We start from the raw sequence: 14,989 nt of genomic DNA on the forward strand, positions 1-14,989 counted from the left end.
TTGACAACTTATGATTTGATAAAAGTGCAGTAACTACTTGATTTATTGCATGAGACAGGTTGAATACAACACACCAATAAAGAAATAAATATGATTGCTCCGTGTTCTTCAAGACTTATCTTTCTTAGAAAATCATCATGTAGACAAATTGCCACCCAATCCATTTGGGTGCAAAGAGGACTGAACACAAATCAGATTCAAGTCAATAGCATACGGGGCAGCAGTACCATTTAAATCCTTCTGGTTTCATGATATAATAAATTTGACAGCTGAAGAACTATTTATTAAGCACAATTTGGTGCTACTGTAGTGATTCACAGTCATCCAAATAGAAACACAAAAGCTAAGTTTCACCAGTAGTTTTATATTCAAACATCTAATCCCTGTTGTTTACACTCAGGTGATTTTGTTTCTCAACTGATCACACAACACTGGCAGTGACGAGGTGATGCACATACTATGCTCTCCACCTATTGAAGGATTCCACAGCTCTGTGCAGTAAATCCATGCAGTGCTGGAAGAAAGGCAACAATAGTAGCATGGCCACTGGGATGTTACTCTACTGAGTGATTTAGCCCAGGAGGACACTACAATTTTGCTGATCCATCATTTCCCATCTGGAGGTAAAATATTTGGAGAACTCCGATGAAGAGAATACCTCAAGTTATGGTCAGCTACTAAAAGCCTAATCAAGTAACTGCAAATTTATTTGAACTTGTCTAGGATAAGTAGTTTAACAAGAACAGGGCTACATGGAGTAACAAGTATTTGAATAACACTAACATTTACAGACAAATAGTACTTTTGAAAAGTAGATCTAACAACTATTTTATTTATAAGTCCAACAACACTGCCATTTGACATTACCTCCCAGGAGTGGAATTTGTGAATTTGAAAAACTGTCTCCACATGGGTACTGAAACCATCAATCCTTATAGTACAAGGCCTGACTTAGGTATAAATGGCACAACTCTATAGCTAGCAGTTCCTGTACTGCACAGCCAATGCAAGTGGGTTTGAGGTGCCTCCTTTTCCAGCTATGGTGTCACCTGAGCACACATACCTACACTGCAGAATGCAGCTGCATTTGTTCCACCATCCAGCCTTGCTCACAAACCATGGCTGCCCTGTCTGGCACAAAAAGTTCTCTTGTGATCGCTGCTGCCAGTACCTGAGCCAGAGTATTTATAGATAAGACAAATATTCATCTGATTTTTCTCATGGCTACAATGTTATACTCCACATCTTAAGTACTTCCTTAGTGGGTAAAACACTCTTGGATTTCTACTGAAGAACTCCAGTATGTTTTGCATGTGCTATCACATTAGTACATACATTCACATACCAGGTAACGCCCACAGCATCTAAACCCACATTTGACTGCACTGGTTTAAGCCAGAGAAAAATTATCTGAAAACAGGCATTGGTGTAAAACTAACAAAACTAAAAAAAAAAAAAATCTCAGTTATATAAAAGTTTTTTGAAATACATTGGAGAACAAAATAACTACAGGAAACTTAAAGATTTCACTAATTTTTAAAATTGTTTTCACTTTGCTTTCAAGAGAGAAGCCATTAAGAAAACCTATATTAGTACTGTTGCTTCTGTAAAGCAATATTATAAAGCATCATTTAACGACAGAAATCTCTGGAGTATCAGATTCACCTGTTCAATTGAATTGCTCCTCAAAACTCATTTAATGTATATGTTATCTTAAATTAGCTGAATCACAAATCTTAGAAGAATAGTTTGATGTGAGAGACATTCCAATATGCTTAGGTCTAAATGATTATTTGATTTGGCATCAGTAATCAGGCATCTATATTCCTGTAAAGCCACCTAATCAGTTCTTAATACAGTTTTGTCAAAGAAAAAGAAGAAACGAAAAAAGACAATTTCATTTTCAAAAAAGTTACATTAGAAGGACATTAAAGCTGTGCCTTAACAGTATGATTGTGGAAATATGTAGTTAAAAAGCACATGTTCCCAATGCAGCATCTTTCTCTAAAGTGATAATGAACACTAAAATACCACTGCCAGAATGGCAAAACCAGAGCTATACAACCAAATCTAGTCCATTACGTACAGATATAAGCCTACCAAGTCAGTAGAACAGCAGAACCCTATACTGTAACTACTAGAACAAGTGAAAATTCATCAGTGTATTTGGTCTGGCTGAGATGGAGTTCATTTCCCCTTAGTGGCCCTCACAGTGCTGTGCTTTGTAGCTAGCAGGTTGTTGATAACACACGGGTGTTTCGGCTACTGCCGAGCACACCATCAGCACTGTAACATTCCTTCCTCAGTTGAGGGCAAGATCCTGGGAGGGGACACAAGTAGGCCAGCTGACCCAAACTGACCAAAGGGATATTCCAGACCACATGACATCAGCTCAGATATAAAAGCTAAGGTAAGGAGCAGGAAGGCAGGCATTCATTGTCTCCACTGCCTCCTGCTGAGGAACCATCACACGTGCTGGAGCCCTGCTTAGCCAAAGTGGCAGCCCATTGCTGCTGATGGGAAGTAGAGAATGAACCATCTTATCTTTTGCTTTGCTTTTGGGTGCACAAGCTTTCACCTGGCTTCTGCTTTAATAAACTGCCTTATCCATACCCACGAGTTCTTTTCCATCTTACTCTCACCTCTGTCCGGCTGGGAAGGGGAGTGATAGAGCAGTTGGATGGGCACCTGGCATCCAGCCAAGGTCAACCCACCAGTCAGTAATGAAACCACACCATTCTTTTCTCTATTTTTCATTTAATTTAAAGATGATGGATGTACTTCTGAATGCAATGCTCAATAAAAACTACTTGTAGATTGAAATCAAAGGATCCCTAATAGTATTTTGACCACCGACAAAATACTACTGTCATACTATTATTAAAACATTCCATTTTTTATTTAAATAATTTACTATTTCAAGTTTGTGTACACGAAAGCATGTTTCATTTAGTATCACATTCTGCAACCTGTGTAGCAAAGATGGTGATCATCCTGAGCACTGTAAGACAGAATGGGCAAAGATTTGTCAAAATTTCAAGAAGTTAACATTAGGCATTTGTGTTTATGAAGTACATTTCAGTGATCTGTTGCCTTTTTTCTTATTCCTCTCCCTCCTCCACCTACGATTTTTTTTTAGTTAGTTATTTTTTTCCAAGGTCTACAGACAGTTCTGTGTGGAACCAAATTTCCAGTGGCTCAGAGTACAGAACTAACTTAAAACTATTGCAATGAAATTTCCTTAAAAGCAAATATAGTCACAGGATCAAATAAATTTGATGTCTGAGACTTAAAATTTGCTGCAATAAGAAGGATATGAATATGTTCATGGCTGTGGGCGGGAATGAAAGAGATTACATCTGAAAATCTTCTTTTACCTTTTTCCAATGACCACACAAAAAAAATTGCTGTATGATCTGAACTGTTTTAAGCCATAAAAACCAAAGGTGGTAAAAGCTGAACTGTCTTTGGAGAAGAGCTTGAGGATCTTCAACAAGGTGAAGATCTTCCCAGCCATTCTCCCTACTATGTAACTCAAGTCACTCAGCACCATTTTCTCCCCATGCAAAGTGGTTGTTAATGTTCCCACATCACCCAGACAAAAAGCTGCTGATTCCTGATCTCCCACTTATAAGTTTGTTAATTTTGGGTCTTTCAAATTACAAGAATGAGAAGTCAAGCAAAGTTTAGTTATTTGTAATATACACACCTGGAGTTACCATTTACCTGTATAGTTTTTGGAAATGGAAATCACTGGAGAAGTATTGCTAAGACAAGCACTGTCTGACTTCTTCTGGCTATCATCAAGGCCAATTGATGCAGGGGCAACTTTTATCTTAATGCAGGTAGACCTGCAAGCATAATTTTCATTTACAGCAGGACAAATGGTGCATCTAAGACAATATATTAATACAACCAGTACTGTATCTTTCAGAGGAATGAAAAAATTAATGCATAAATTATTAAAAATTACCTAGATAAAAAGTGACTGTGCTACAGAAAGGTAAGGTTTTAAACTGTCTGGGACAAAACAAATGATGTTATAAATTACAGAGCCATCACTTCTTTAAAATGCAATCTCAATTATGGTATTATTTCAGACGGTGTTAAATGGCACATTTCTCTTAATGAACTGTCAGTTCTGCTCACATTAATCTTTTTCTTTGCATATCAGTATTTTTGTTCTGACTGATGATAAATTCTTTCATCTTTAATCCACACCTTTTCCAGTTGACCTTTAATATCTACATAGCTGATTATTTCCTGTAAAATAAATATGCATAACCATTAACACACTAATGACATTCAAATTATTTTAAAATTTGGCATAATTTTCTCACTACATAATACAGTATGGAAATAATAAATAAGGAAACATTAAACCAAATCATCATCAGACCAAGAAAGTAAAGATGGAGAGTACTATGGGAGGTAACTGGATGCCTATATTCAAAAGCTTTACCATGCGTAGTACTTTTTCCTGTAGTACTTTTTTCCCTGCAACTGTTGTATCAGAAACAAGTAAAGAAGCCTCAGAACAATGAAGTTTTAAAGAAAGTTTGGTATTTTAAATACAGGGGTTTGTAGACACAGTAATCAAAAGGGTATGGACTAAGGCTATGACAGAAGCAAGATATGTGGGAAGAAAAATGTTCTCATATAAAACTGATAGAACACCATCACATGACTGAACAAGGTTTTTTTTTTCCAATTAAAACCATGTTTGTTTTAAATACATCTACAGATTCATTTGGATGGATGGATCTCTCCTGTACAGACAGCAGATCATAGTTCTTAATGTCCTTTGTGCAACTGTCACGTAAGAGCCTAGTTGACATTTAGGTAGGGAATACAAGAAAAAAAAATCATGATTCTGATAATAACACAGTCAGCACTAACTTAGATGCAGTACAGATGACATCTTAATCCCATGTTCTTCTTAAGTACAAAACACTGAAACAGATTTTTCATCACATTTGTTTTAATGGTGTCATAACCAACTTCTTTTATTGCCTTTAATGGATGATTAAGATACTTTCCTCCTATTTAAAAGCTCAATATAACTCTAACTTGTAACAGTGGAAAACTGGATGTAACCCTAAGTAATCTGAGATGCATTTAACAAGGGATACATTTAGTGAATCACACCAAACTCCAGCTCCTTCATGCTTTTTAAAAAAAAAAAATATTCCTTTTCAGTCAATAATCCTACACAGTGTTTCTCAGTGTGAAGAACTTAAGTTACAGCATCTACTTTAGTAATAGCTGAAAATATTGGTATGATACATTTAAAGAATTTTAATTTCAATTATTAAAAAACAATCAGTGAAGACCAACATGAACAAAAATTCAGTATGTGGCTCTGCTTTGTATTTACTATTAGCAGAGAGTAGATGAAGTCTTAACTGAAAAGAGAACCTCACAGTTTTTGCAAATTGCTGTCTCCAGATAATAAACATGTCAAATTTACTCTCTCTCTATAGACTATGAAACCAAACTTCTGTCCATAAGATATTCTTCCTGCATTGACTCTCACAATGGTAATGTTTTTTATTTAGATTTAACTCATACCTCAATAAAACCATCAGATCTATGAAGCAATTTAGATGGAGATCCATGACTGGAATGGCAAATTGAATAGATATGAGCAGGCACAAGTATCTGAAGCAGCACTAGATTATACACTCTCTTGCATCTTCACTTCTAAAACAATTCTTTAGCCCAAATGCCAGAAATCAGATCTACCCCTTTGCACTGCTGTTGTTTGAAATTTTCTGCCACTTACACATCTCCTCTCTTTACCACAGATCTGAGCATGATAAGAGAAGGTCACAAGCACAGCACATGAAGTCCTTGTTCCTGGGAGGGAAGGAGAAGGAGGCAGCTTTAGCTACTCCCTGACAGCAGCTAGCTATACCATTAGAAACTGAGAAAGAAGGTCTGGGGATGGAGGAAAAGCCTGTCATCAGGGGAAAGCAAAATAAATAACAGAAGCCTGCTACAGGTCTGGGTGCACAGTACCCACAGCTTTTGCAGCCTATAACTTTAATCTGCCCTCCAAGAGAAAAGATTTAAAAGTCCTACCTTCAAACAGGTAGCTGATAGCTACCTATCAACTCTGCTCCTAAGTTCTGGCCTCACTATCCCTGGATCTAGAGACCAACATGGATAGCAAGGGCTTTTTTCACTGACTGAGTAACAAACATTCAAAGCTACACCAGGACAAATACAGAGTCTGTTCTGCTGCTTCAGGCCCTCAGCCCAACTGCCACCATGAACAGCATTATAAGCTCTTACTTTAATTACAGAAATAACTGTGTTTTATAAAGACCTCCAAGCTGACTCAAGTTTGCCAGTTTGGGTTTCACTTTCCAGCTTCCCATTTCCTGTTTTTTCAACTTACAACATTGTCACTGAAATCATCTTTATTTCTTGATATTTAATACAAATAGAGCCTGCAAAGAAGCCCATCACTGTCCTTCCTGGGGGTACGAGAACCAATTCTTCAGATTTTAAAGACTGTTATCAGAGGGGAACAGCTGCACCTGGGGTAACAGCAGTCTTTATTTTTATCCTGTTCAATTCAGGTAGGGTGTTAGAGGGGTCTGTTGACCTATGTTTGGGGTAAACTGGTTCTTTTTACCAGCACCGGCCTCTGATAACAAATACAAAGACAGCTGCCACCATTCCCCTGGTCCCTGCAGAAGGGCTGCTGTGGAGGGCAGGAGCTGCTGTGGGCCAGGTGCCTCAGAGGTCACCCAGGCTGCTCCTACAGCTCTCTCTGAATGCCAGGTGGCTGCAGCCTCACAGCCTGCTTTTTCTCAGGCTCACTTGAAGCCAGGCAACCAGAGGGAGCCAGCCTACATAACTAGAGATGCTCTCAGAGGAGTTTTGCAAACAATTTCATCAAGCTTTCCTGACAATATATAATACCAGCTCTTCAGGCATTGTGGCAACTCCTTATATCAGCATCTTCAAGAACGGATACTCTGTGGAGCATTTACACAGGAAACACATAGCAGTTATCCACGCAAGCAATCTTTTATGCTATCCAACCTTTCATATGAATTTTATACAGTACATTATAAAGAAACTCCTTACGGGATTCTTACTGCGAAAAAAAAGAACTAATTTTTTTCAAGTTGTCAACATAGCTTTAATAATTTTAACAGTAAACTATACAGCAATAACATTCTCCCTCATGACATGCCCCTGACATGCTCCCCACAGAAAAATCTATATGGAAATATATGGAAACATCCTCTCTGATACTCAGCTGCAGTTTTAAACTGCAACTCCATTGAGTATAATTCCCTTTATTATTCTCCTCAAGTCTCCTTGCTTCTGCTATCTATTATTAATCACGTTATGTATCTAGAAGGATGCATGGTTGAATCACACTTACTTCATTCTTTCTTTTACTACATCACAGGGCTTTATATTAACAAAACTCCAAAACCTTAAGGCAGGGCTTCCACCATAATGCAGGCTGCCTGCAGCTTCTTGCTCATCCAAAGGGATCCCCAAAGACAACCAAAAGCTGCCAGGAAAACCTTCAGGGTCAGTGTTATTTGAAAGAGTAAATGAAAGACATTTTCATGAAAATTGTCATGCTGGTTTTTTTCTCCAAAGCCCATTCCTACAGACGAGAAAGAGCAACTCGCTTACTGCAGGAACAAGCAGTAAAGCATTAAAATACTAAGTTCCTGATGCTCTTTCTCATTCACCTTGCAACACTAGAATTTGTTGTAGCATTACCACAGTTTGAAGATTATTTTCAAAAGGACTAAAACTAACAAAAATTGGGGCAGGGAGTGGATGGGAGGGGAGACACATATTCAAGTCTTAAAAAAATATTTTAAAATCATCAATCTTCAAGTTTTCCTATTCTTTCAAACTATTGCCAAGCTAGCAAACCTGCTGTTCCATACTTTGAAATCGCACTTTGCATTTCTGTCTCTCAGGTGCCTGCATAGTTTATACACCGCATCTTAGAGCCATGGCATAGAGAAAAAGTCAGTAAACATACTAAAAAGAATGGCACCCCAATTAAAATATATGATTACACAGAAGTTCCTTGCAATTACAATAACTGCACAATCCAAAACAGAGACCAAACAGGTCTTCAAACTTCTTATCCACCCACCTCACGAAGTTCACTTCCGCTGCAGGCTTAACATAAAAGATGAAAGTGAGAGGCAGTTGTAGAGAAGATTCACAAACAAGCAATCCTCTGAAAAACAAACCCCAGCAGCACGTTGATCAGCTCACAGATGAAGCAGGTCAAGGGCCCTACTAGCAACTTGGCCAGTTTCTCTCACAGCCTCAGAAGAGTTTTACTGCCTCATACACTAGTCAAGCCTAAGTGTTTTGTTCTTGACACACGTGCCCTGATGACTTTCTCAGTGCATCAAAAGGTGAAAGCTACAAAAATTTTTTAACTGAAAATATCTAATAACAAGTATAACTAGGAAGGTTTCAACCCAGGAAGCAAAAAATTATTTTAACTAAAGAATATGTAAGAGTAATCAGATTAAAGGTCCACACTGTCCCTGGAAGAGTCAGAATATTAGGTTGTTAGTGGCTGTTATAGAATAAAGAACAAGGCACAAAAAGAGTAAATCCATCCTGGAAAGTCCCACACAGATAGTGGGATGCACCTCCTACCTGATTATCATCAGCTGTTTAGGGACTTGGTGCTGAAGTTTATTAAGCATGCAAACATAACTGATTAGCCAATCTTGATTTATATCAGCATATACAGTAGCTAAATGACAATACCCAATCATTAAAAAAAACAAAACAAAACAAGCATGGTATTTACTGAGCCACAGAACCACATAAGAGGGAAAATTTGCCTATTTCAATCTGCCTGATTGCTCAAAGCTTAGTCCAGTCAGTGAAGCAAACAGAGATTTCACCTCATCTCTGGGCTGAAGTGCTCTCATATTGAACATTTCCATCCTTATGCTCAGTTCTCATTCCACTTATTACCATTATCCCTCATTCTCCCACTGTGCACCTTGGTAAAGAGCACCTTCATGCTACACATCACCACCTTCTTGGTAACCAACTCTTTAGGTACTGGGAGACTGCAGAACTAGTCATTTCATTACAGAAGGCAATCCCATGGATCAAACATGATTTACCTTGACTAAAGCTGGCAAACACTTTCTTCACATGTACAGAAATTACTTTCAAGCAGCCTCACTCCATTATTTTCTCAGCGATAGCCGTTGACCAACCTGCAATACCCCAGACCTTCCTTCTTGCCCTTCTTGAAAATGGGTACATTAACTTTTCTTTAGTTATTGGACACCTCCCTCATCTTTCAAAGATGATAGAGAGAAGCCTGAAAATGACATCATTCTGCTTTCCCAGTACTCTCAGGCACATGGTGTGATTCCTGGGTTTGTCCTCTGCAGGGTCAGGAGCTGGACTCTGTGATACTTGTGGGTGCCCTCCAACTCAGGAGATTTTATAATTCAATGAACTCACACAGGTCAAGAGTTCTCAGAAATCCCCAATTCAGTTATTTTCCACTCTCCCTTTCCTCCCTGAATCACATCTCTGAGAACAAAGGCCCATGAGATCTTATTTGTGAAGACCAAGACAAGGAAGGGACAGAGCACTTCAGCCTTATCAGAGTCTCTCTTGCCAACTAAACCCCAGCACTAAATGCCACGTACAGTCATTTCTTGAACACTTCCAGGGATGGCGACTCCACCACTTCCCTCGACAGCCCGTTCCAATGCTTAACTACCCTTTCAGTGAAGAAATTCTTCCTAATGTCCAACTTGAACTTTCCCTGGTGCAGACTGAGACCATTTCCTCTTGTCCTGTTGTTAGCTGCCTGGAAGAAGAGAATGACCTCCACCTGGTTACAACTTCCTTTCAGGTAGCTGTAGAGAGCAATAAGGTCCCCCTTCAGCCTCCAAGCGAAACAACCCCAGTCCCCTCAGCTGCTCCTCACATGACTTTCTAGACCCTTCACCAGCTTTGTCACCCTTCTCTGGATATGTTCCAGTATGTCAATGTCTTTCTTGGAGTGAGGGGCCAAAAACTGGATACAGTTCTCAAGGTGCGGCCTCACCAGTGCTGAGTATGGAGGGACAATCATTGACCTAGTCCTGCTGGCCAGGATGGTATTAGCCTTTTTGACCACCTGGGCACATTGCTGACTCATGTTCAGCTGGCTGTTGACCAGCACCCCCAAGGCCTTTTCCACTGGGCTGCATTCCAGCCACTCATTCCCAAGCCTGTAGCACTGCATGGGGTTGTTGTGACCCAAGTGCAGGACTGGGCATTTGGTCTTCTTGAACATCATAAAGTTGGCCTCAGCCCACCAATACAGCCTGTCCAGATCCCTCTGCAGAGCCTTCCCAGCTTCCACCAGATCAGGACTGGTCCCAGTAATGAGCCTTGGGAAACCCCACCAGTGACTGAACACCAACTGGACATAACTCCATTCATCAGCATTCTCTCGGCGCAGACATCAAGACAGTTTATAACCTAGCAAAGAGTGCACCTGTCCAAGCCATGGGCTGCCAGCTTCTCCAGGAAAATTCTGTGGGAAGCAGTATCAAAGGCTTTATTGAAGTCCAGGTACACACATCTACAGCCTTCCCTCATCCACCAGGTGGGTCACCTGGTCATAAAAGGACATCAGATTGGTCAAGCAGGACCTGCCTTTCCTAAACCCACGCCGGCTAGGCCTGATCCCCTGGTTTCCTGGACATGCCAGGTGATCACACTCAAGGTACTCTGTTCCATAACTTTCCCTGGAACCAAGGTCAGACTGACAGGCCTGTAGTTCCCTCGATCCTCCTTTCAACCCTTCTTGTAGATGGGTATCACACCATCCAACCTCCTGTCACCTAGGACCTTCCCAGTTAACCAGGACTGATGATAAATGATGGAGAGTGGCTTGATGGGCTCTTCTGCCAGCTCCCTCAGCACCCTTGTGTGAATATCATCTGGACCCACAGACTGTGAGTGTCTAAGCGGCACAGGTCTCTAACTACTTCCTCCTGGACTGCAGGGGATCTATTTTGCTCCCTGTCCTTATCTACCAGCTCAGGGGGATGGTGGACCTGAGGATAACTGGACTTCCTGTTGAAGACTGAGGCAAATTGCTTATGGCGTTACTCATTAAAGGTTTAAAATACTTTATTTCTACTTAAGACAGACATATGTGTAGGGGAAAATAAACAAACCAGTAGACAGCTAAATTCACACCATAGGATTGAAAATAATTCTTACACTTCATTTCACAAGGAGAAATCCTCATATACTTTAATTTCCTCTGGAATTTTAACTAGATTGAAAAAAAGAATGCAGGTATGGCCTTCAAGGACTATTTTTCATAGCAACAATTATTCAAGATGTAGTCTCCCCTATTATATCTTCTCAAGAAAGTCATTTTTTATAGCTCATCCATTTTTAATTTGATAAAGCCTCTGTATTCTGTTCTCCCTTTTCATTTGACCGCTGAGACTTCTCATAAATGTTCATTTCCTAGCAGCTAGAGCACAATGGACAGAAAAGCAAACTGCTGTTCGTCTGAACAAAGGCACTCCCACACAGTGGAGTATCTGTGTCTGGGAGCCCTGCTATAGAAAAACACATGCCCACAGTTATTCAAAGATTCCACTTCAGCCACAGTGCAATGCACTGGCAGACATGAATAGCCTTTCTTTTACCTTGTTTATTCAAGAACTATGATCCACCACAGCCTGCTTTTAAGTATTTGATATCCTACAGTGAAGAGATTAAATAAGCCTGACGCCAAATGAAAAACTTCAGACATGATGTTGATTTTTTTGTAAACTTATGAAACCAAAATCTGAAGGTCTTGTCCTTAGAGACTAAAAGGCCTTTGCTCTAGGATTTTATATTTATTGTGCTAACAAAGTCAATCCTATCTCTGTCAGAAACTGATTTCTTGATAGGTTTTCTCCTGCCTTGAGTGCATTTGAAAGAAAAGCAACCATCTTTCTAATTTCCATACTGCTCCTCATGTAATTAATCAAATACATAATATAAGCCGACTTCCTTTCCAAGCACATTATTGCAAATTAGTCATTTGTGGCAGAAAAACATAAAGAGAAACGGGACTGTATTTTACATCTTGTTTAAGAAAAGTCTCATAATGGGAACGTGGAAGACGAGCTATAATCATACAGTGTTTCAATAAGTAAATATGCACAGGGAGGCACATAGACAGCACACGGGTGTGCTCTCATTTCTCATGTTTCCAGTGAAAGAGGTCATGACCTTTCAGACTTTAACCTCATCACTTCTAATTTTTCATCTTGGTTCTCAGAAGAGAAGTCTAACCCATCTGGTTTTCAATTTTATGAGGTCATGAGCCATGAAAGAAAATCTAGCTTTAAAAAAAAAAAACGTGATATATAGTTTTCTCTCTGTGTATAAGAGTAGATTATGCAGATGTTTCTGTTAGGTCAAAACAAACTTACAAGAGAAAAAGTATCCTTTGCACAATATTACACATTCACATGTCTACAACTGTGTACTTCATTTTGGTTGTACTCACACATTTCTAGTCTATCAAAATAATTCATAACGGCAACCTTAAACTCTTACCAAGACGAAGCTGTGAAAAGCCTGCCTTTGATGTCCTTACTGGGATATTTAGCCTGGTGCCACAAAGAGGCAATAATTTCATCAGAACTGATAGTTACATTTCCTACTACAGCAGGGCACAAACAAGCATCCCATCCTTTCCTCTGCTCTGTGGCAACATCAGGCAATACAAGAGGCAGGTCAACTCATGTCTGATTTGGACATTTCATTGATCAGTTCACACCTCCAGCAATGCATTTAATAGTGTTCGTGAAAGATGGGTTGTTTTCTTTTTAATTTAACAGCTGAAAAGTGCACAGCCTTCCTCTCTCCAGCCACACAAGCCAGAGCTTCAGCAACCCACCCCCACACTATAGGAAACATTTTACATACAAAAGGGTTTGTGAGATCTTTTACATGGTTTTCAGCATCCACAAAAGCCAGAGAACCATTATTACAATCTCCTGAAAGATTTATAATATGGGGATAGTTGTAATCACATTAGTTCAGAGTGTTTTATACATATAAATGAAATAATGAAACTGTCAAACAGCACAGCACCTTTAACAGAGGACTATCTCATATTTCACTACAGGAACACTTAATGATTCACCTGTTTCATGTACTTAAGAGATGAAAGCTCACAGTAAAATGCAACATGCAGGAATGGGGTTTTAAAGCATATATTTGAAAAAACAGCAAGTTTTGAAAAATAGCAACAGAAAATGGTGTGTAAAACCAGATAATAATTGCTTCTAATACTATTTCTCTAACTGCCTTGCAATCCGAAGGCCAATCGAGTTCTTGTGGACTATGTCCACCTGAAGTCCTATTCCCTTCTTCAGCATTGCAAATAAACACTGAGCTGTTAATTGCAGTAATGCTAATTAAAAGACAAAAAACCATTACTACATTAACAGTGAAATTGGCAATTAGCACATAAGGTTTCCTCATTACTGGTGCTGCATGAAATGTGAAGCGTGATGTGGATAGCAGTCATAAAAATAAAAGACATTTAAAAAAGCCAATAGGTCACATTTTCATCTTACTTCAGAAGCTCTGCTGGAATCAGTAACTGAGAAGCTGACCTACAGGAAAGAAATTCCTACAATCTTTTGTAAAAACCACTAAAGAAAAATATTGCCATTTTCCACATCTGCATTCACAATGGTTTTCAGAGGAAAGAGTACTTGCCCTGGTGTAGCCACTAGAAAATGGCTTAAAAAATTAAAAATAGGCAAAAGGCTAACATTTCATCCTGACTTTAAACTCTGCGTAAGGCTTCCCCATGACAGACTAAGGGATACTGAAAGCAGTCCAAGTGATCCTATGTACTTTATTCTTTAGAATGAACACTTACTGTTGTGTCCTTCAGTCACTTTCAACAACATTTAATGAAAGTTAATACAGATCCCCACAACCCTAGAGCTGCTTCCATAAAGTGATTGTGCCCTTCATATAGCCTGTATTTCCTCAGGTCTCTCTCTAATTTTTTTCTTTTCTTTTAAAGGTTTTCAAATCTAATTCAGAGGTCTCATGGTAAATAAAATGCAAATACTTTCAGCATTTTCTTCCTTGAGAGAACTGGAGTATGTATTTGTTTTTCACTTGCTTCCTTTTAATCAAGCATTTTGTTGACCATAATCAATTTCTTCACTCAGGAGAAAAATGTGCAATTATCTACAATGAAGAAGGTGTGTCTAAGGAATAGGGTGGGGGGAAGAGAAATCAATGGAACCATCTGTCTGACATTCCTACAACATTATAAGAGACTTGTAATTAACTGCTTGCCTACCAAAGTCTGCCAGCTTTAACTCCCCCGTGTCACTGATCAGAAGATTCTGTGGTTTCAGGTCCCTGTGCAAAATGTAACGCTGGTGGATGTAAGACAGTCCTCGCAGCAACTGAAATAAAAATAACTGAAAAAGAGGGGGACAAAAAATGACCTCTGTTAATATTTTGCATATAACCACAGGTGATTTCTTCACTATATGCAGGGTGCTTGCATATTGCAGTAACATTTTGTCAGAATTCCTCCCAAACTGGTGTAATTCCCACCCAAATTTAACACAATGAAATTCTCATCTGAAAAATATTTATTTTGCAAGGACTAAATCCAGCCTCCAAGCCCTACTGTATCATAGATTCAATTTGCCTGCTTAAAAAGGAACAAGAGCAATACAACCATGCACAGAAGGCTCGATGTCTACCAAATTATAATTATATTCCATTTACCCATATGGCCTTAGAGATTAGGTGGTAGCCTGAAGACAGATGTGTATCTTCACTAATTATAGGAAACAACAGTACAGGGTTGATAGGGATGGGGAAATCAGGCTGGGGGATGGGACACTGAAGCTAAAACAAAGAAGAAATTAATAGATAACAATAATGCCTGTGTACC

General features: G+C 39.2%; 1 protein-coding gene across 3 annotated transcripts in view; it reads right to left on the bottom strand.

Moving 5' to 3' along the window:
* The window catches only part of CDK14 (cyclin dependent kinase 14), a 305,938-nt gene that overhangs the window by 137,233 nt on the left and 153,716 nt on the right, over positions 1-14,989 (bottom strand). For all 3 annotated transcript variants that reach the window (XM_029961885.1, XM_008933769.3, XM_018075820.2), the window contains exon 7: positions 14,381-14,504. In XM_029961885.1, coding sequence (XP_029817745.1) covers positions 14,381-14,504 — 124 coding nt within the window. The remainder of the gene's footprint in view (positions 1-14,380; positions 14,505-14,989) is intronic.

This window comes from Manacus vitellinus, unplaced genomic scaffold, assembly GCF_001715985.3.
Source record: "Manacus vitellinus isolate BGI_N305 unplaced genomic scaffold, ASM171598v3 scaffold_3_pilon, whole genome shotgun sequence".
Lineage (NCBI taxonomy): Eukaryota > Metazoa > Chordata > Aves > Passeriformes > Pipridae > Manacus > Manacus vitellinus.